This window comes from Bombina bombina, chromosome 7, assembly GCF_027579735.1.
Source record: "Bombina bombina isolate aBomBom1 chromosome 7, aBomBom1.pri, whole genome shotgun sequence".
Taxonomy (NCBI): Eukaryota; Metazoa; Chordata; class Amphibia; order Anura; family Bombinatoridae; genus Bombina; species Bombina bombina.
In genome coordinates, this window is record NC_069505.1 from 312,163,336 (window position 1) to 312,184,372 (window position 21,037).

Here is a 21,037-nt window from a genome sequence, read left to right on the forward strand (position 1 = left end):
TATGAAAAGACTAAGCAAATCTTAGCCAGAGGATATTTCTGGCCGTCTAAAACACTGAGTGATACAGAGTTCTCAAAATGTTAGCATTTAGCTATAGACAATGCAGATATGTATAATATAAATGCATACAAAGAGTGAAGCGCTCTACCAGGAATGAACAACAGCTCAGTAGCTTGTTCTATGGCGAGTTGCCACATAGCAGCAGCCTCTTTTAGCCCAGTTGTGCTTTTCACAGAAAAAAACTATCCTGAGGTATATTAGTCTGATCCCGCAGAGTAAGGTCAGTCCAACCCTGAAATACCAGGCAATTCTCATCTGAACAAGGAACATGGCAACCCCAGATGATCATTTTGGCCTTCTGTGGGCCTTGTCAGTGAAGTGCAGCTATATCCCTCTAAGCACATTGCTGCTCCTAGGTGGTAACTTGCCATAGAACAAGCTACTGAGCTGTTGTCCGTTCCTAGTACAGCGCTTCTCTTTTTGTATAGATATGTTATATATAACTTAGCCAATAGTTGGCTCCCCCTGTGCTCACACAGCAATGTCGTTAAAATATGATCTTTCTCCAGCTCAGTAATCAAAGCCAAGCCTGTGTCAGGGGAAATTATATTTCAGATCATCTAGCTAAGTAGCTGCACTAATAATCGTGTCCTCCTTTTCTGTTCTATTACCCAAGGATTTGACTTGACTAACTGTTTTTATTCTATGCACTAATAGTTACCAGTATTTGAAAGTGAAGTTCCACCAGTGATAATGCTGCTGTGCTTTGTACATTTGCTGATTGTTCAAATCTTTATTGTCCCATGAAACATCAGATTTCAAATTTATGTTATTTTGAATAAAGATTTCATCCATAAACACAGTATTTCAGTTCAGGACGTTTCAGAGGTTTCTACTTATAAGGGATAGTTTAGTCAAAATTTAACTTTCATGATTAAGATAGAGCAGCAATTTTAAGAAACTTTCTAATTTACTTCTATTATCAATTTTTCTTCATTCTCTTGGTATTTTTATTTGAAAAAGCAAGCATGTAAGCTTAAGAGCCGACCCATTTTTGGTTCAGCACCTGGGTAGTGCTTTCTGATTGGTGTCTAAATGTAGCCACTAATCAGCAAGTGCTACACAGATGCTGAACCAAAAATGGTCCGGCTCCTTACATTTAAATAAAGATACCAAGAGAACAAAGAAAAATTGATAATAGGAGTAAATTAGAAAGTTGCTTAAAATTGCATGCTCTATCTGAATCAGGAGCATTTTATTTTGACTAAACTATTCCTTTAAAATATATTATGCAGTACTGGCCTATTGGTTGAATACAGCCACAACCATGAACTATATTCACTCATTGTGTGGTCAGATCATTTTTCTATGAGCAAATTACCCGGATAAAAACAGTGGTCCTGGAGAGTGGCAACTCCTGGCATCTGGAGTTTTCGCTGGACCTCAAGCATAAGGAAACCTCTACAGACCTATTACACGGTGCTGTGAATTCATACAACAGAATCCCACTGTCTATGATCACAGAAAGGTTACTTTGCCTCCAAATATTCTCTTCATATTGATGAGCTAAAAGAAGTCATAGAAAGTTGTGAGTAAAAAAATATGCAAAGAATTATAGTGTTGGTCAAGCAGTCCATTAATACAATATTGACCTTCTATCAGCCTAATTTAATAAGCACTGGAGGTTGCTTTGGAGCCCTCGCGTTTCAGACTTGTTCATGCGAGCCTACTTACTGCAAGTTAAGAAGCAGGGGTCACACAAAATTGTTTGTTGAGGGTGATTGACAGGTTGCATGAGAGCAAGGAGTGACGCAAACAGACAGCGCCCACTGCCCGCTTGCCAGAAACATGGGCAGACAGTTGGGAACCTTGCACATCTATCAGATAAGTATCCTATGTCTCTTTAAATTCTCTTTCCCCCCTGTGTATCTCTTTTATTCTGTCTCAAGGAAAGGACATGTTAAAAAGCAGTTGTAAGACTCCTCTCAGAATTGTTGCCACTGTTCTTAATTATATTGTACTAAATTATTAAAGGGACACTAAACCCAAATTTTTTCTTTCATGCTTCATCAATTTTTCTTCGCTCTCTTGCTATTTTTAGCTAAAAAGCAGGAATGTGATGCATAGGAGCCGGCCCATTTTTGGTTGAGAACCTGGCTTATGCTTGCTTATTGGGGGGTAAATGTAAGCCTCCAATAATCAGGCGCTATCCATGGTGCTGAACCTAAAATGGTCTGGCTGCTAAGATTTACATTCCTGCTTTTAAAATAAAGATAGCAAGAGAACAAAGAAAAAATCATAATAGGAGTAAATTAGAAAGTTGATTAATATTTCATGCTCTATCTGAATCATGAAAGAAAAAAAAAATGGGTTCAGTGTCCCTTTAAGTGCCAGATTATGAGTGGAGCGCAAAATTGCACTCTCTCGAGCACGATATTTGCCCTCAAGGTTTCCTAAGGAGATCTTTCACAGTTTAGGATTTTACCTCCTCTGCACCGTGAACATTTCTTTGGATCCAAGATCCCTGTTTTAGACTATACACCTCTATTCTGGACACTTTGCTAACATACTTTTCTCCATGCTAATTGAATAATTTTCTATGCATATTTTTTTAATTTTTTATATATATTTTTTGCACTCATATCTTCCAAATTCGTCCTTGTATACCCAGTACACTTATACGTGCTATTTTTTCCACCCATTTTTTCTACTCCACTTTTTCCACTCCATTTTTTTGTGGATTTGGGTCATTTACACCACTAAGTGTACACCTATTCTCAATCTCTTTCAACTAAATTTAGTTCTCTTTTTCATATAATTTAAATAATTGTATAATCATTTTTATTTCTTTATATATTCTGTTTTTATTATAATAAATTTGTTTAAATATGTTCTAACCTGCACACTTTAGCCTCTTTTGACACGCCTAACCCCAAACATATTGTTAACTGTTAATGAACGTGTTAGGTGATCGTTTATATTTAGTGAGCTTGTGCGTTTCCTCTTTAGGCGCTGTATACTATATCCTTTTACTGTTTAGTATTATGCATTAACCCTTCATGGTAGATTTAAAAAAAATGGTCTAACATGACACTAATATAAAATATAGCACACGGGTGCGCTACAAGCAAGGAGTTTATAAACATCTATGTTAGAATGTAACCTTAGGCCAGTGAATAAGGGTGGAGTTTTACCCCGAACAAGTCCAAAACAAAACTGTTTTCTGAGCACAATGTCTGAGCATCCCAGCATCACATGCAGAGAAATACCCAAAGGCGCATGCAATTTCAAGAGACATCTTAATGTATTTCTGTTATCAATTTTACTTTGTTGAAAAGCATACCTAGGTAGGCTTATGAACAGCAATGCACCAGAAGTTAGCTGGCTATTTGAGACTATACACAAATGCATCTTTTTATTGGCTCATCAGATGTGTTAAAATGCTCCCAGTAGTGCAATGCTGCTCGGAAGTTATTTTTAGCTATATGTTTAAACCATTTGTAGGTGTTTAACACAGTTATATGCAAGCAACAGTGTAACAATATAATAATCTAACATTTCCACTTTATGTCCCTTTATATTCTGGATGTCAATTTTTTAATCCTACTTCAAAAACATAGCAGTGATTTAATACATCCGACAGTCTATGTGCACATTTTAATTTACTTTGAATCCAATTTGGCAACAAAAACACATTTTAAATAATTACTTTGTTAGCCAATAGGAAATCCGCACTATTTCCAGTACGTTTTAATTATAAGCTTTCTGTAAAAGTACTTAGCAATAAAAATTCCTGGCAGAGACACTTCTAAACATTCTTGCAATTACAAGTTATTTTACAGTTCTTGTATACATGCAGTTGTGACTAGTGGGGAGTGTCAGATTCCAGCTCAAATTGGCATCACATCTCATGTTGTGACATTACTCGTTTACAATGAATTAGCCCAATATTGGTCACATTGTGAGATATAAGAACTGAATTATTTTATCCTCCAAATAAATGTGTTTATTAAATAATTAAAGGGACGACGTACTGTAATATTGGTTTCTCTTTAAAATGTCATACCAGATTCAGGGCTAAATTACAAGTGGAGCGCTATGTAGTGTTTTTTTTTTACTTTGGATATCGCGACTGTGTTACCTTCTCCCCATAGACTTTAATAAAGCGTGCTTTTTAAAAACAAAACCTAAAACTTAACGCTCACATGTTAACCAGATAACATATTCATATAGATATATATTTTAGAATAAAATCATTAATATATATATATATATATATTTTACAATAAAATCATTTATATATATATATATATATATATATATATATATATATATATATATATATATATATAGGATTGAATGTAATCCTGACTCTCTAAAATTTGTTGGCATAGACAGGGGCATTACAAATGGTAGAGGAGGAGACAATGACAAAGTCCTCCTAAGGAAGGAATGTAGATGGATTTCGATCCTAGAGACCCAATTCCCAAATGGCCTCAATGACAAGCTAGACATGGCTTGCTTTCTATAATTTTAAAAAAAAGGCTCCCATAAGATGTTTGTTTAAAAATAACAATCATTTTTCAAAATTAACTGTGTAGTTTTTAATGTTTCTATTAGGCACATATGACACGTACAACTTGAAGATGCTTAAATGCATATATTTGTCACTGCTATTTTCATTTGTATATATATCAGACATCAAATATCAAGCTATTTTCACCCACCAGCAGAGGCACTAAAGACATTTACATAAATAAGGACGTAAGCGTCCCTACTCCAAACGCCCTGACGAAGCCCGGTCTTACAAACAGACGAGCGGGTGAAACGCGCGTCGGCATTGGATAGCCCACCGGCGCAGGGGATGCACGCCTAGGATCGCAGTACCCTGACTTGAGAAGTGTGGCGTTCTTTGGAGCAGATTGCCTAACGAGTACGGGTCACACAGAGAAAAAGTGTTCCTAAGATGTTTATACACGGCTTCCAGCATCTGTCTTATGGCAATAAGGTCGTATGAACTGTGCAACTTTTAACAGCAGGGAAACCTGTCATAAGAACTCTGTATTGGATGAACAGAGGGAGACCTGTCATATAAAATTGTACTATGAGTAGAGAGCAATCTGGTGCATGAATTTTCCTGTTGAGGGTTACCGGCCAATGAATTGGAACTGTTGCTTGCAAAAAACGGCATACTGTCTAAACGCTGCTTCATATAGCGCATTGAATTGAGCTTTGCTGTTGCATGAATGCTTTTGCAAGGATAAAAATATGACATACTCATACTTTTTTTGCTGCTCATGTGCTTATTAACTGTGATATGCTTTAACCCTGCATGCTCCTTATCTCTCTATGTACATATTCAGGTGGATTGATTATTACTTAGACTACTTGGATCCCATTTCTGACCTGCTCAGCTGTTACCTCTGGAATTGGGGTGCTGTGTGCAGCAGGGTGTAGTTTGTCTAGTTAATATTCCGCCTTTAATATACTGCTGTGATTACCTATGTACTTTGCAATACTGCTCTGCTTTAATGTTGATACCTTTTGTACGAATGCAAGAGTTCTATGATTAACCTCTTAGATCCCATTATACATCTGTCCAAATTACACCTTTGGGTATTTTCAGTTTGGGGGTTCTGTGTGCAGTAGGGTGTAGTAGGTTAATCAAGATCTTGTCACTATCAGCTGTATATTTGCGCCTTTGATCCATCTGCGCCAGTGTGCATCCCTGACCAGTCAGGTTTATTATGTAAATTGCATATAATTATTATGCTATGTATGATTTTTAAAATGTGTGCTCTTATGTGTCTACACACTATTTACGAATTTTGGAGTTGAACATTTTGTATGACTGATGGTGTTCTCACGGGGTGAGACGTCACCAATCCACAATTAAATAATCACTTTTGAAGTATATATATTTTTTAGCTTTTTTCTAACTTCTTAAAAGAGTGCTGATTTCCCTGTCTTTTATAGACAAGATTTCGTTCTTGTCTTTCCTTTCTTCTCTGCCCCATGTCATTTATAATAAGGGTTTGCACCAAATTCCTTTACATAGACGTTTACTAGTCTGAAACTTTTTCTATATAGCTCAATCAGCAGTTGCTTCCCCTCTGAATTTTTCTCGAATATATATATATATATATATATATATATATATATATATATATATATATATATATATATGTTTATTTATTTAAAAATAAATTATTTTTTTGTGTGTGTGAAAAACATTGAAAAGTAAAAAATACGTAACGTGCTTCGGGTTTTACGCTGTAGGTCTAACGTGGTGTTGGGTTAGCGCACATGATGAATTAGTTATCTTAAGGTGCGTTATGTAAATAATAAATATAAGATATTGAGAAAATAATAATTTATAATTATTACAGATGTTCTTATAAAATTCGAAAAATCATTTCAATATATATGTATGTTTTACAGTAAATATGATTAACAATTATTAATATTTTTCAATATTTTATATTTAATAGTTACATCACGAACCTTAAGATAACTAATTCCTTGTGTGCACTAACATGACACCACGTTAAACGTACAGCGCAAAACCTGAAGCGCGTTATGCATATTTTATATTCCAATGTTCTTCACATATAATTTTTTTCTTTTATTGTAATATATATATATATATATATATATATATATATATATATATATATACCCCATAAAAACATTGGACTGTAAAATATTTACCATAAATACACAGTAAAACACATTATTAAAGGGACAGTTTATGCAAAAAAAATCTTCCTTTTAATTTGTTCCCAATGATCCACTTTACCTACTAGAGTGTATTAAATTGTTTACAAGTATTTCCTTTACCCTTATATTGGCATTTGAAATAGTTGAGTTAAAGGGACAGTCTAGTCAGAATTAAACTTTCATGATTCAGATAGGGCATGCAATTTTAAACAACTTTCCAATTGACTTTTATCATTACATTTGCTTTGTTCCCTTGATGGTATTTTTGAAAAGCTAAACCAAGATAGGCTGAAACTGATTTCTAAACTTTTGAAAACCGCCTCTTAGCTCAGAGCATTTTTAAAGTTTTTCACAGTTAGACAGTACTAGTTCATGTGTGTCATATAGATAACATTGTGCTCACTCCCGTGGAGTTATTTAGGAGTCTGCACTGATTGGCTAAACTGCATGTCTGTCCAAGCACTGAGATAAGAGGGCAGTCTGCAGAGGCTTAGATACAAGGTAATCACAGAGGTAAAAAGTATATTAATGTAACAGTGTTGGTTATGCAAAACTGGGGAATGGGTAATAAAGGGATTTTCTATCTTTTTAAACAACAAAAATTCTGGTGTAGACTGTCCCTTTAACCTGTGGTATCCCCACCTATTCTGTAAGTTTCTGGTCTTAGGTCCAAGCTATAGATAAGCTGTGTAAACACAGCCAGCAGAGGAAATTACACTCCCAGTGGGGTATAGAAGAGATAAGGTAATAAAATGTTTAAGTTTCCATTGTTCTCTCAAAGTATTGGTCTTTGGTTTATGGACAGATTTAAGATAAAGAAGCATGTTTATGTACACAATGTTACATATACCTTATAAAAACTTTTATGAATATTTTCAAGAATATTTTTTATCAGATAGTGCTTATAAGTGAATGCATTTACTTTCAACTTATAATATGCAGGCAGTGTCATAATAACATTAACCGGAATTCCTCTGGCTAATACCTTTATGTAAATAATGTAGTTATAGAGGTGCGCTACAGAACTCGAAAAGAAAGAACCATTCCCAGCCATAATCCTGCCAAATCTCTCTAGTTACGATGAATCAAATTTGTATCCAAGATACTATTAACAAACAGGAACCTGCCAACATATTGTCACAAGGGTAAATCATGACGTATCAAATTAGTGAGCCAAGAATGAGGTTTTTATGTGGGTTTATACTTACAGTCTAGAAAAGGGCAGTAAGGTTTTCTTCTTGCGTCTGTCAAGTTTGTCCACCAAGCCTGAAATACAAAAACAAAAAATTCTAAATCCAAACAAAAATTCTGCCTGCATCACCCTGTATATAAACAAACATTCTGATCGCAGGTAAGAACCCAAAGACCCAGTAAGTCTGACTATATTTCCTTCTGAAGTATAATACATAGGAATTCTCTTTTTTTTTTTTTTATATGTCATTTTTATTATTATATATCAACATAATTATACATTTTCATTCATTTTCAGAGGAAAAAAAAAAAAAAAAAAAAAGAGAATAAGCATAATAGAAAAAGAGAGAGATAAGAGAATACAAAAATAATAACACTGCAAATAGTTGACAACCAAACAATATTACATGATTCCACACAATACCATATTTGTTATAATAATGTATTAAACATAAATAACCTTATTTTGCAGGCTTTTTCCATCCATAATAGTCTTATTGTTTGATTTTGATCTATTTATTCCTCTGTTTTTTGACGATTTATTATGGAGATATAAATATTGCCTTTTTTTATTTTTATGAACACAATACCAAACACAAAACAAAACAAGACAAAACAAAACAAAACAAATAAAAAAAAAAAAAAAAAAAAAGGGGGGGAAGGAAGGGGGGTCGGGGGAGGGGGGGATGTGTTGTTACCATAACCCCATCAGAACTAATTCAGTATTTCTAAATGGGTAGATTAGATTATCAATTTCCACTGGAGAAAAAGATTTGATAAAGAGTGACCATTTTCTAAAAAATAAAGTAACATCTTTTTCATCATTTAAATCTGTATCTAGTTGTTCAAGTATACATTGTTTTTTAAGACAATTTTTTACCTCTTGGATACTGGGGGTTGTTCTATTTTTCCACTTTTTCAGAATTAAATATCTTGCTGCTAAGATGGCTAAGTTTACAATTTTCTTATTTACCAAGCAGTCTGAGTCCTTCCAAAGAAAAACAATATGTGATAGCGATAAAGTCAGAGGGGAGATTCCCATTGTCCCAAGCCAATATTGTAATTTAGACCAGAACTGTTGGATGATTGGACAGTTCCAGAACATGTGTATGAGATTGGCTGAAGGGAGGGAACATTTGGGGCATAGATTAAAATCTGAGTTCCTGCATTTGACGGCTTTCTCAGGAGTGAAGAAGGTCCTAAGTAATAATTTTATGTGAGTCTCTCTCCAAAACGATGAGAGAGTGATTTTTGCAACCTCAGACACCGAGGCCTGAACAGCACTGGCATCTCCAATCAGTGCTTCTACCCAGTTAGCCGCTATTTTTTCCAGATTTAAGTTACCTCTTAGAGAGATCAGATCTAAATAGCTAGGGGAGACTGATGTACAACCAATTTTAACCAGAGATAACCATTTCTCCACCGTCCCCATTGTCCAGTTCCAACCAAATTTATTTACTAGGGTTAAGGCAAAATGTCTTACCTGTAAGTAAGCAAAGAACTCTCTATGGGAGAGATTAAATTCCTCTCTCAGAGATCCAAAAGTCTTTATACATTTCCTATCAAAATCTAACACTTGATAAATTTTACTAAGACCCAGAGTCTCCCATCTTTGAAAGGGAGAAGAATAGAGGCCCGCTTGAAATTGAGGATTGCCTGTTATCGGTATATATTTAGATACCTCCTGTTCCACATTAAGAAGTTTACAAACTCTCCACCAGGCCTGTAAAGGGTTAAACATTGTTTTCATCTTTTTCACCTCTTTTGGTAGGGAATTCCTAGTGCAATGGATAATTGCTAGTGGAGCATATGGATGTAATATATTTTTTTCTAGCTCGTTATTAGTGACATAGTCCTTCCCAGATATCCAGTCAATGATCAAACGAACCAGAAAGGCGTAATTATAAAGTTTAATGTCTGGTAAGGCTAGCCCAGCATATTTTCTAGGAAGCGATAATTTAAATAACGAAATTCTAGGCTTTTTATTTTGCCAAATAAATTTTCTCAGAGCAGTGTTAAATAACAATATATCTTTATTTTTAAGTATTAGGGGGATATTTTGTAAAATGTATAATAACTTTGGAAGACAAACCATTTTGTATAACGCAATGCGACCCGACAAGGAAAGAGGTAGATTTTGCCATATCTTCAGATTTTCCTTAATTTTATTCAATACTGGAAGTATATTAAGGTTATACCACATTTCTGGGTTGGAGGAGATCATAATACCTAGATATCTAAAAGAGCCGGCCGCTAGTTTAAATGGAATATTAACCATAGAATCCTTAGTTTGTTTTAACCATAGCAATTCGGACTTCATCATGTTTACCTTATAACCAGAAAAAGCACCGAATTGTTCGATAATTGAAATTAATTTGGGTATATTAATAAAGGTTTTGGATATGTAAATTAAAATATCATCAGCATAAAGTGCTATTTTCATCTCCTTCTTTCCAATCTCAATACCTTCCAAGTGTTGTCTAACATAAATAGCTAGAGGTTCGATTGAGATATCAAAGAGGAGGGGAGAGAGAGGGCACCCCTGTCGAGTACCTCTTCTGAGAAAGATATTTGAAGAGGTTAGGCCATTCACTAATAATCTAGTAGTAGCTGTTTTATATAAGTTATTAACAAAATTAAGGAAATTCCCCTGTATTCCAAATTGTTGAAGAGAGTATGTCAAATGATCAAAGTGAACTGAGTCAAAAGCTTTCTCAGCATCTATTGAAATAATTGCAGAATCAGGGGTGTCCTCTCTCCCCTCTCCGATCCCCCCCCCTATTGTTAAAATAGTCTATGGTAAGGAAAAGTTCCCTTATCTTAGCTGACGAGTTTCTTTTAAGTATGAAACCTGCCTGATCGTTATGTATTATATAAGGAAGGGACCCCTGGAGCCTTGATGCTAGAATAGAGGACATTATTTTATAATCTGCATTAAGCAGTGCTATCGGTCTATATGATTCCTTCCTATCAGGCTCTTTTCCCGGTTTAAGAATTAAGGTTGTATATGATGCAGAAAAATTAGATGATGGAATATTGCCCTTAATATAAATGTCGTTATATAATGTAGATAAATGTGGTAAAATTGTTGTGGAAAGTATTTTATAAAATTCATTAGGAAGGCCATCAGGGCCTGAGGCTTTATTTAAGGAAAGGTCTTGAATTGCTCTTGAGATCTCAAGCTCAGTTATGGGGAGGTTAAGAGTTTCAACTAAATCTGCTGGTATAGCATTATGAGTGATTCCATCCCAAAAGAGATCTCGCTTATGAGCATCTGAGGTTTTCAGAGAGTATAGGTCCTGGTAATATTCTGAAAAAGCATGAATAAGGTCTTCAGAAGATGTTATTATTTTATCCTTTACCTGTAATGATTCTATTACTGATAGAGTCTTTTCTCTTTTTATTAATCTTGAGAGTAGTTTTCCTGTTTTATTTCCATGCCTATATAATTTAGCTTGTAATTTTAAATCTTTCTGTGAGGTTTTAAGTAATAGGAAGGAATCTCTCTCCTTTAGGGCTTGGATATATCGGGTCCATTTATCCGGCGTTTTCTCTAATAAATAGGAGTTGTAGGAATTAGATATAGATTTCATAATTTCCCTTTCTCTGAACTTAAATTTCTTAGTTCTATTAATAGTATAAGCTAAGATTTCTCCTCGTAATACCGCCTTGGCAGTTTCCCAAAAAATCATGGGGCGATTAATATATTCTTTATTGAAAGATGCGTATTCTTGGAATTTAATATTTAGCCAGTTTTTGAATTTAAGGTCAGAAGCTAAGTAATTTGGGAAAAAGAACCTGGAGTACCTAGGAGTTGGATTATTTGGAAAAAACTCTAAAGAGATCGGGGCATGATCGGAGATACAGATAGGCGAGATGTTGGCAGCCAATCTTATTTTACATAATCTCTCGTCTAGAAAAAACAGATCAATTCTTGAGAGTGACTTGTGCGCCTTAGAGAGGCAAGTGTAATCCCTAAGATCTGGATTATGCATCCTCCATATGTCTCTAACTCGAAGATTCTGGGATAGTTTAAGGAACAATTTAGATTCCAGATTATCTCTTTTGGTTCTGAGAGAGGGACCTTTGTATCTTAGCCTATCTAAAGGATATTGCGGTGCCATATTAAAGTCTCCTCCTAAAATTAAAAAACCTTCTGTGAAAAGTAATAAATCAGCTTGAAGTTTGTCCCAGAAGGGAGGAGTAAAGACATTAGGAGCGTATATATTACAAAATGTGTATAATGTCTTATCAATTTTAATTTTGGCCATTAAGAATCTCCCCTCCGAGTCCGCCTTAATATGGAGGACTTGATATTTTATCTTTTTACCTAACAGGATCGCAACTCCACCTTTTCTTTGGGTGCTGGGAGAGGCAAGAACTTCATTAACCCAGGAGCATTTAAGCTTAAGGACTTCTTCAGTTCTTAGGTGGGTTTCCTGTAAAAAGGCGATATCTGTATGAATTTTTTTTAGGTGTGCTATTATTGTTTTGCGTTTGATAGGTGATGTAATACCCCCAATATTCCAAGAGGCCAACTTAAAACCATTTATAATATCTACCGCCATGCAGAAAAAAGGCTAGGATGCTTATGGGTATTGGGGAAAGGAAAAAAGAAAAGGGAAAAAAAACAAAAAAAAAAAAAAACTTAATAACACATATCATACTAAAACATGAACAAAAATAATGGTCCAGACCTTGTATGTATGTCGGAGCTCTCATAACGACTTGTCATTCAGATGACATATAATAAGTAAGTATTAGTGTAGGTCTGCTATATTCTATGAACCACCCTGTTCTAAGGGAAACTGTTGTAATATAAAACTTTCTGCTTCCTTGGCTGAGTCAAAAAAATGCGTATTGTTGTTAACTGTTATCTTCAATTTTGCTGGATAAATAATAGTGGCCCGGTGGCCTTGTTCTATTAATTTAGTGCATAACGGGGCCAGATCCCTTCTCTTAGCAGAAGTTTCTGCAGAGAAGTCCTGAAAAAGCATGATTTTGACTCCCCCAAGGAATATGGGCTGATTCTTTTTAAAATATTGCAATAATAGGAGTTTATCCTGGTAGTTAAGGGTTTTGGCAATAACTGGTCTAGGTTTAGGATTTTCATTCTCTGTGTTTTTCCTTCCCAATCTGTGCGCTCTCTCTAACACTATACGTGGATGGGAAAGAGGAATTTGTAATAAGTGCAGTAAAGTTTCTGTAAGAAGTTTATCAAGGTCTTCGTATTGTTTTTCTTCAGGTATACCTATGACTCTAAAATTGTTTCGTCTAGCACGATTCTCAAGATCTTTCAGTTTTAACTGGACTTTTGTAAGTTTAGAGTTTATCGTGTCTAACTTGGTATCATGGTTTATCGTATTGTCTTCTAGGTCAGAGATTCTTTGCTCCGCCTCTGCTAATCTGTTTGAAAATTGGCGAAATTCTGTTTTTAGTGCATATATATCTTGCTTAATTTCATCTTTGAGAGAGTCAAGTTTAGGTGTTAATGCTTCAGTAATATTTGTGACTAAGGCTTGTAAGTCTATAGAGTCATTTATCTGAGTCATGATTGTGCTAGTGGAACACGTGTCTATCGTGACTGGTGTGGTTTTGTTATTCTTTTTTTCTCTATTTCTCCCGGCCATATTGGAGGGGGGTGTTTTTGAATGTGATGTAAAAAATTTATCCATAAATATGTGAAAGTGCAAGAAACAGCAAACAAAAAAAAAAAAAAAAAAAAAAAAAGGGTGTGTATGGGGGGGGGGGAAGCGCAAGTGGAGGGAAGGGGTGAGTGTAAGTGTGGGGAATGTGATTAGATCAAATACTATATGTAGTGAGTTCTATGTTAGTATTGACTTTCTCTCAATTTAAGAATAACAAAATTATATCCCTTTTTTTTTTTTTCTCTTTCCTTATAGTTTGTTTCAAGATCTTATAGCACCAGAAAAAAAAATGCCCTGTCTATGTTTGATAACTTAAATATCTTATAGGGTGCTCAGGATATTTCTAATATAAGCGGGGCTACTGCTTCAATCTTCAACATTGCTACCCCTCTTTTGTCAGTAGGAGCCTTATACCAATATTAACTTATTCCTTTTATACACAATATTTTGTCTTGTATATAATTTTGATAAATACTGAAAATATTCTAAGACTATATTTATATATATTTCCTATTGAGTTACAAAAGATATCCCTTCAGGGCTAAGCTCCTAACTTTACCATTTCAGTGTATATAGCCTAATTTCACCTTTGCCCAGTTGTTTTTTCTTTTTCTTTCCCCCCCCCCTCCCCCTTTACAGGAAGAGAAAAAGAAAAAAAAAAAAGAAAAAAAAAATTTGTTCTGCTGCTTTGCTTTCAGCAAAACCCTTATAGCTTCAATTAAAGAGGAGAAATCACTTAATAATTGTTAGAAAGGTAGAGGTCGAAGGGCAAAGGGGAGCAATCGTACAGTAATAGTAATATTTTACCTAGATATATCACCTTCAGTTTAATTCCTGACCAGATTATGCTATTCAAATGCTTAATCATAAAAATTTAGTACATCTTTGCATGGTAAGTCCCAATTATTTTGTGACAGTCTTAGCAGGCATCGCATATATGTTGTAGCTTAGATAGAAAAGTTATCCAGAACCGCACAACAACCAAAAAGAGAGAAAGGATACCTGTCCCTGGTTTCTTGAGAGTTTCTTCGATGGCTCACGCTCTGTGTGGGTTCTTTAATCAGATATATTGATTTGCTTCCTCTCCACGCATCATCGGTGGGGAGAGAAAAAGTAGATAGTGTTGGAGTAAGCAAAGTGATCGAGTTTACAGCCTTTCTCCTAAGGCGCAAACAAACAGCCTCCGGTTGTAGTTATCCCACTCGCAGCTCTCAGGCGGAGGGGAAAATAGTGCCGCACTTCAGGTATCTGGAGCCCCGTTTAAGAGCCCAGACAAGAGCAGAATAGGATCCTCACCGCCAAGCTTTCCCTTCACACCGCGTCATCCGTACTGTGCTTCTCGCGGTAGCCATCCGCAACTTCCTGTAGTCGGTCTTGGGGATTCCAGAAGATATCACTACGCCGAACTGAGCACCAGCAGACGGAGGAGGCAAGGGAAAGACCAATCAGAAGCCCCACGGATCAGCACCTTCCCAGGTGCCACAGGGAACCCATTCACCTGAGCCGCACTCCCTATGCTGCTCGGGCAGGTAGATTCTGGATCTTATTAATGTATTTCAGGCAAGTTGTAAGATGGTAATATGCCAATGTATCATAGAAATCACAAGTCCACCGCTCAAGGGGGTTTATCAGTGCTGTCTTGTAGTTTATTATTCGGGACTGGGTTTCTAGGCAAAAAAAGAAGCTGAAGTGTGAGGCCAGTTGTTTTCTATTTATTGCTCTACCAGGAGAGCAAGAGTCTTATAAATATCATTGCCTCTTTCTTTTCTTTTTACCTTCCTCGTTTCTCCAGACCCAGGCAAGGGTATGATTTGTAGCAGGTATTCACAAGTCTTGATGGTCTATCATAGGTTCAGACCATATAACCCAACTGTAGGATTTTAGTGCGATGTCTTAGCACCATAGGAGAGCCGGTAGCTAGTTGTAGTTTGCTTGAGTCAGCCGCCCCAGGTCTGGGGTGTTTAGCACGCTTTCCCGCTGCCAGTAGCTCATTAGGAGTTGCAGCACAGGTGTCTACCTGACCTTACACCTGAGCTCCTCCCACCGGATCTCAGGAATTCTCTTTTTAAACAACTGCTTCTGTAAATTACTCCTAAATACAGTAAACTCCAACTTCAGAAAAAGGGGCCCATTTAGCAAGCTCCAAATGGAGCTTGAGGGCCCGTGTTTTTGGCGAGCCGGTCTAAAGATCGCTGCTCTATAAACCTGTCTGCCGGCTCTGAGCAGGCGGACAGGAATCGCCACAATTCAACCAGATCAAGTACGATCGTGTTGATTGACACCTCCCTGCTGGCGGCCCATTGGCCGCGAGTTTGCAGGGGGCGGCGCTGCACCAGCAGCTCTTGTGAGCTGCTGGTGCAATGCTGAATACGGAGAGCGTATTGCTCTCCGCATTCAGTGAGGTCTTGCGGACCTGATCCGCACTGTCGGATCAGGTCCGCAAGACCTTTGATACATAGGCCCCAAAGTGTTTTACTGTTGCGCTTTTTTTTTGTAAAAACAAAAACATTTGTTTCCCCTATGATAAACCCCAAGAAACCCTGGCTCTCAAAGGAATATGAAAAGTAAAACATTAATTTTTATGATTCAAATGCAATTTTAAACAGCTTTCCAATTTACTTCTATAATCAAATTTAGTTTGTTCTCTAAGTATTCTTGATTGAAGAGTGTGGCAAGCATTTGCAAAATATGCTGCCCTCTAGTGTTCAGCAATGTATAACATTGTTCAACATTATAACAAAATCTGCTGCCCTTTAGTGCTCGGAAGACATGCATACACCTAAACCTATCTTGGTATGCTTTTCAACAAAGTTAGCAAGAGAAAGTTAATTTGATATTTGAATTTGTCTGGGAATAACCGATTATCGATGGGAACAAAATTATGTAAAACATATTAAAATAAAAATTATACATTCCTAGAGCAACTGATGTCATGCTAGAAGCGCAGATAAAAAGTTGCAATAACTGATATTTTTCAAGAATCACTTATGAAACAAACAACTGCCCTTACCTGTCAAATCTCACAATCCTTTCAAGTATATGTGTTCAGTGCAAATTCCTCTTGGTCTGTTTATGTGCTGTGTATATAAACTCTATGGTATTGTATACACAGTCAGTTACACAAAAAGAAAAACAAACTAACATTGACATAGTAACTGTGAAAACGGTTTTATTTTACCAGCATTGTAATCTGATTCATTGTTTGATCAAGAAATGGAACTAGATGTCTATTACTGTTATGTTTAGTTCCAATGAAGTTACACACCAAATTTTAACCATTTAAATGCCCCACGTCCAATTTATTTTATAAATAATATCACTCTTGAATGAAAAGGAGCAATTGCAACATTCAGCTGAAATAAAAATACTTACTAAAAAACACAAACAGGGTACTATATCCGTATTGGGGATGTGTAAGATGTCTTTACCCTTCTGGAAAAAAAAAACATTAAGAAAAAATATTTTTAATTTGAAAAGCCACAGTAATTTAGTTAATTTGGGTTACCAACTGTCCCGCATTTTGCCGGACTGCAAAGCATGCCTTGGTATCGCCAATTCCCACTGTCCCTTTATTCATGACACAGTTTCCATAAATTGAACCTAGGGCTGCTCACAAATACCCTCTATTTTTAATCAATAACCAGTAAATTAATCTGGTAGAAACTTTCTCTACCTGTAGAAAATAATCTGAAGGGAAATGTAGTTTTAAAGGGATAGAAATGTTACATTTGAATGCTTTTAAATTTTGAAAGTATCTGTGCACTATACTTTTATTTGCAAAAATGCTTTTTGGTAAAAGTTATTACTGTTTCAGCAGCATATGCACATTTGCTACTTGTGACTGAGGATCAGGATTCAAACACTAAGGGGTCGATTTATTAAAGGCTTCGCCAGCCTTCGTCCCCCTACAACGGCAGGTTCTCACAAGAGAACCTGCAGTCCGTAGTTATGAAGCAGCGGTCATCGCACCACTGCTTCCCCAACCTCTTCGCCACCTCTTAGGTGGCGAATTTCAATGTCCCTAGCCAACCAGGGAGATTGACAGCTTTTGCCTGCTCGTGATTGGCTGTGGACGGGCAAGGGGCAGCGTTGCACAAGAGCGCAAAATTGCTTTCTTTTGCAATGCTGAATTTCGGCAGCGGAATGACCCCTGTCTTCTCAGAACCCTAGTGAGATGTGTAATGCATGATCAGTTAAGATTTTGTATCATACAAGCCACTGCATATGCTACTAAAAAAACAGTAAAAACTTTTACTAGAAGCATTTTTGCAAATGAAATAGATTGCAAGAATGCTTCTATTTAACATTTAAATACACCCATGCACATTTCAATTTTGACCTTTATATCTCTTTAAAAGGGACATTAAACACTAAACAAATGCTAGTGCTAGATAGAATGATGCATTCGAAGAAAAGTTTAGACTGAGAATAACATGTAGATGTATTTTTAAAGTTTCATTAGTTGTTTAAATATTGACAAAATAAGTGTAAAGTGTTAGTGTCTATAAAACAATGGGAGCTGCCATGTTGTAACGTAGGTTACCTTCTTTGCTCTGGCCAATTAGGGACAGTTATAAATAGGTCACTAGAGTGTGCAGCCAATGGCTGTGTGGAATATAACAGTGCACTTCCACTTCTAACAGGAACTTAAAAGCTCACAATTTCAGAATGGAATTACAGGAAAAGGGGACACAATAAATAATGAAAGTATGTTGCAGAGTTTTTATATTATATATGTGATTTATCATTCTATATTAACATCTCAAAGTGTTTAATTTCCTTTAAGAATTCACTTGTAACATTATATAGCTGTTATAAGAATAAAAAGGTTTTAAGAAACGACTACAAATAAGTGTAATTGTATGTATGTGTATATATATATATATATATATATATATATATATATCACACACACACACATATATATATATATATATATATATATATATATATATATATATATATATATATAAAAGTTTAATGTAAAATAATTTCCCAGAATTACTGTGAAATATATGCAGATTTATCTTGCAGACTTACTGCAGTAAATTGCTTTGTTCCCCAAAAAATGGTAAATGGATTTCATTTATATACCCCATCTTAAAAGCCAAATTATGTATTATATCATCAATAGTAGCATTTTTGCTAATATCACATTGGCAGCCAGTGACTGTTTACATGAGATGTCATAGCTGGCTCTTTCACATACACTTGTAAAAACGCTGGTGCACAGAACATATCTCAATATTCTTCTTGTGCCTGTGTACAGTAAAAGCTCTCATGAAAACAGTGAAAGCCTTTGCTAGAATCATTTTTTTTCTAACAGAAGCTTATTGAAAAAAATGCTTCTATTCATAAGTCAAATGCACTGTAGTACATTACTGAATTTACAGCTCAAATAGCAAACTACTGAATACTCAGTCACAGTCTCCTAGTTGGTAACCATGCAATTCTAAACAACTTTCCAAATTATTATCATCTAATTTGCTTTGTTCGCTTGGTATCCTTTGTTGAAAATCATACCTAGGTAGTCTCTGGAGCAGCGATGCATTAATAGGAGCTAGCTGCTTATTGGTAGCGGCAAATATATACTTCTTGTCAATGGTTTTTCCCAATAAGGTAATCTAGTAGTGCATTACTGCTCCTTCAACAAAGAATACCAAGAAAATTAAGCAAATTAGATAGATTAGAAGTAAATTGGAAAGTTGTTTAAAATTGTTTGTTCTATTTGATTCACAAAAGAAAAAAAATGTGGTTCATGTTCCATAAAGGGACATTAAACACTTTGAGATGGAAATATAAAATGATAAATTGTATATATATAAAAAAAAACAACTCTGTAATATACTTTCATTATTTATTTTGTCCCCTTTTCCTGTGATTACATTCTGAAATTGTGAGCTTTTCAGTTCCTGTTAGAAATGAAAGTGCAGAACACTGTTATATTCCTCTCAGCCATTGGCTGCACACTCTAGTGACCTATTTATAACTGTCTCTAATTGGCCACCGCAGAGAAAGTAACCTAAGTTATAACATGGTAGCTCCCATTGATTCATAGACACTAAAACTTTACACTTATTTTGTCAATATTTAAACAGATAATGAAACAAAAAAACACATATACAGGTTATTCTCAGACTAATCTTTTATTTGAATGCATCATTCTATCTAGGATTTATTGAGTGTTTAATGCCCCATTAATAATCATAGTTTTATTATTGGCAAACTGATATATCCATAGGGCAATCTCAGAAAAGGACAGAAACATTGAAAAACAAACCGTGAAATATATTTCAAGTCATTTTACCCCTCTGATGATATTTTTAGTCCATGTTAGTGTCCCATTTAAATACCAAAAAACAACTCTCAGTAAAAAATGTCTCCTTATGTTTGAGACTTGGAATAATGTACTTTTACCTATGTTGCTACAAACAAAAAACAAAACTCACCAAAATAAAAGCTTTGACCGGTTTGTTCATATTATAAGTCAGAAATAAATTATAAGATCGGTTGCTTGTTGCGTCCAATAACCGCACAGTGATGTTGCTTCCAATCGAGATATTCAACCTGGGTACTAGAAATAAAGATAACAATCAGTTTGTGATGATTGAGGTTCACTGCCAGGAGCTTGGCGCACACACAAATCTATGGAGGCTACCAGCTGAGGAAAATAAGGGAGGAAGCAGGAGAAATTATTAATTTAACTTTACATTCACTTTAATTTTTAAGTGCCCGGCTTTTAAAAATACTATTTAAAACAGGGGTACTTTTATTCATTAAACTTTACATTGCAGTGTTTAGCAAAACTAGACCTGCGGTCCTCCGCCTGCTTCTCATGCTGTACTTGCCACCTCAATGACAAAACGGGCTTCCTCCAATCACGGTGTGGTCTAACAAGCTGGACGCTCCGGGGTGCACGCCATGATTGGAGGAAGCCTGTTTCGTCATTGCTCAGGCAAGTACAGAGTAGCTGCAGGCGGAGGATCGCCGTTCCAGGTTTGCTAAAGTAAAAGGTAAGATAACAAGAGAACAAAGAAAAATTGATAATAGGAGTCAATTAGAAAGTTGCTTAAAATTCCATGCTTTATCTAAATGAAAGACATGAAAGAAAAGAAATTGAAAAAAAAAGAAAAAAAATTGGGTTTACTATCAATTTAAGATCAGATACCCTCTGGTTTCAAAGGGGTCGATATATGAAGCAGCGGATGCTGCTTCCGACCCACTCTGCTTCAGTTCCAACTGAAGCTGAAGTTAAGAAACAGTGGTCCTAAGACCACTGCTCCTTAACTCGTCTGCCACCTCTGAGGTGGCGAACAGCAATCAGCCTGATCGAATACGATTGGGTTGATTGACACCCACTGCTAGCGGTCGATTGGCCACAAATCTGCAGGGGGCGGTATTGCACCAGCAGTTCACAAGAACTGCTGGTGCAATGATATATGCCGAAAGCGTATGCTGTGCAGCGGACATGATTCGCT

The 21,037-nt window shown here is 35.9% G+C and overlaps 1 protein-coding gene across 1 annotated transcript in view; it reads right to left on the bottom strand.

Moving 5' to 3' along the window:
• IL17RC (interleukin 17 receptor C) overlaps positions 1-21,037 on the bottom strand; it is a 263,169-nt gene that overhangs the window by 142,102 nt on the left and 100,030 nt on the right. Inside the window, exons 7-10 of the mRNA XM_053689379.1 lie at positions 20,009-20,133; positions 16,932-16,991; positions 7,929-7,986; positions 1,382-1,566 (exon numbers count right to left, since the gene is read on the bottom strand). Of these exons, the coding sequence (XP_053545354.1) occupies positions 1,382-1,566; positions 7,929-7,986; positions 16,932-16,991; positions 20,009-20,133 (428 nt within the window). The remainder of the gene's footprint in view (positions 1-1,381; positions 1,567-7,928; positions 7,987-16,931; positions 16,992-20,008; positions 20,134-21,037) is intronic.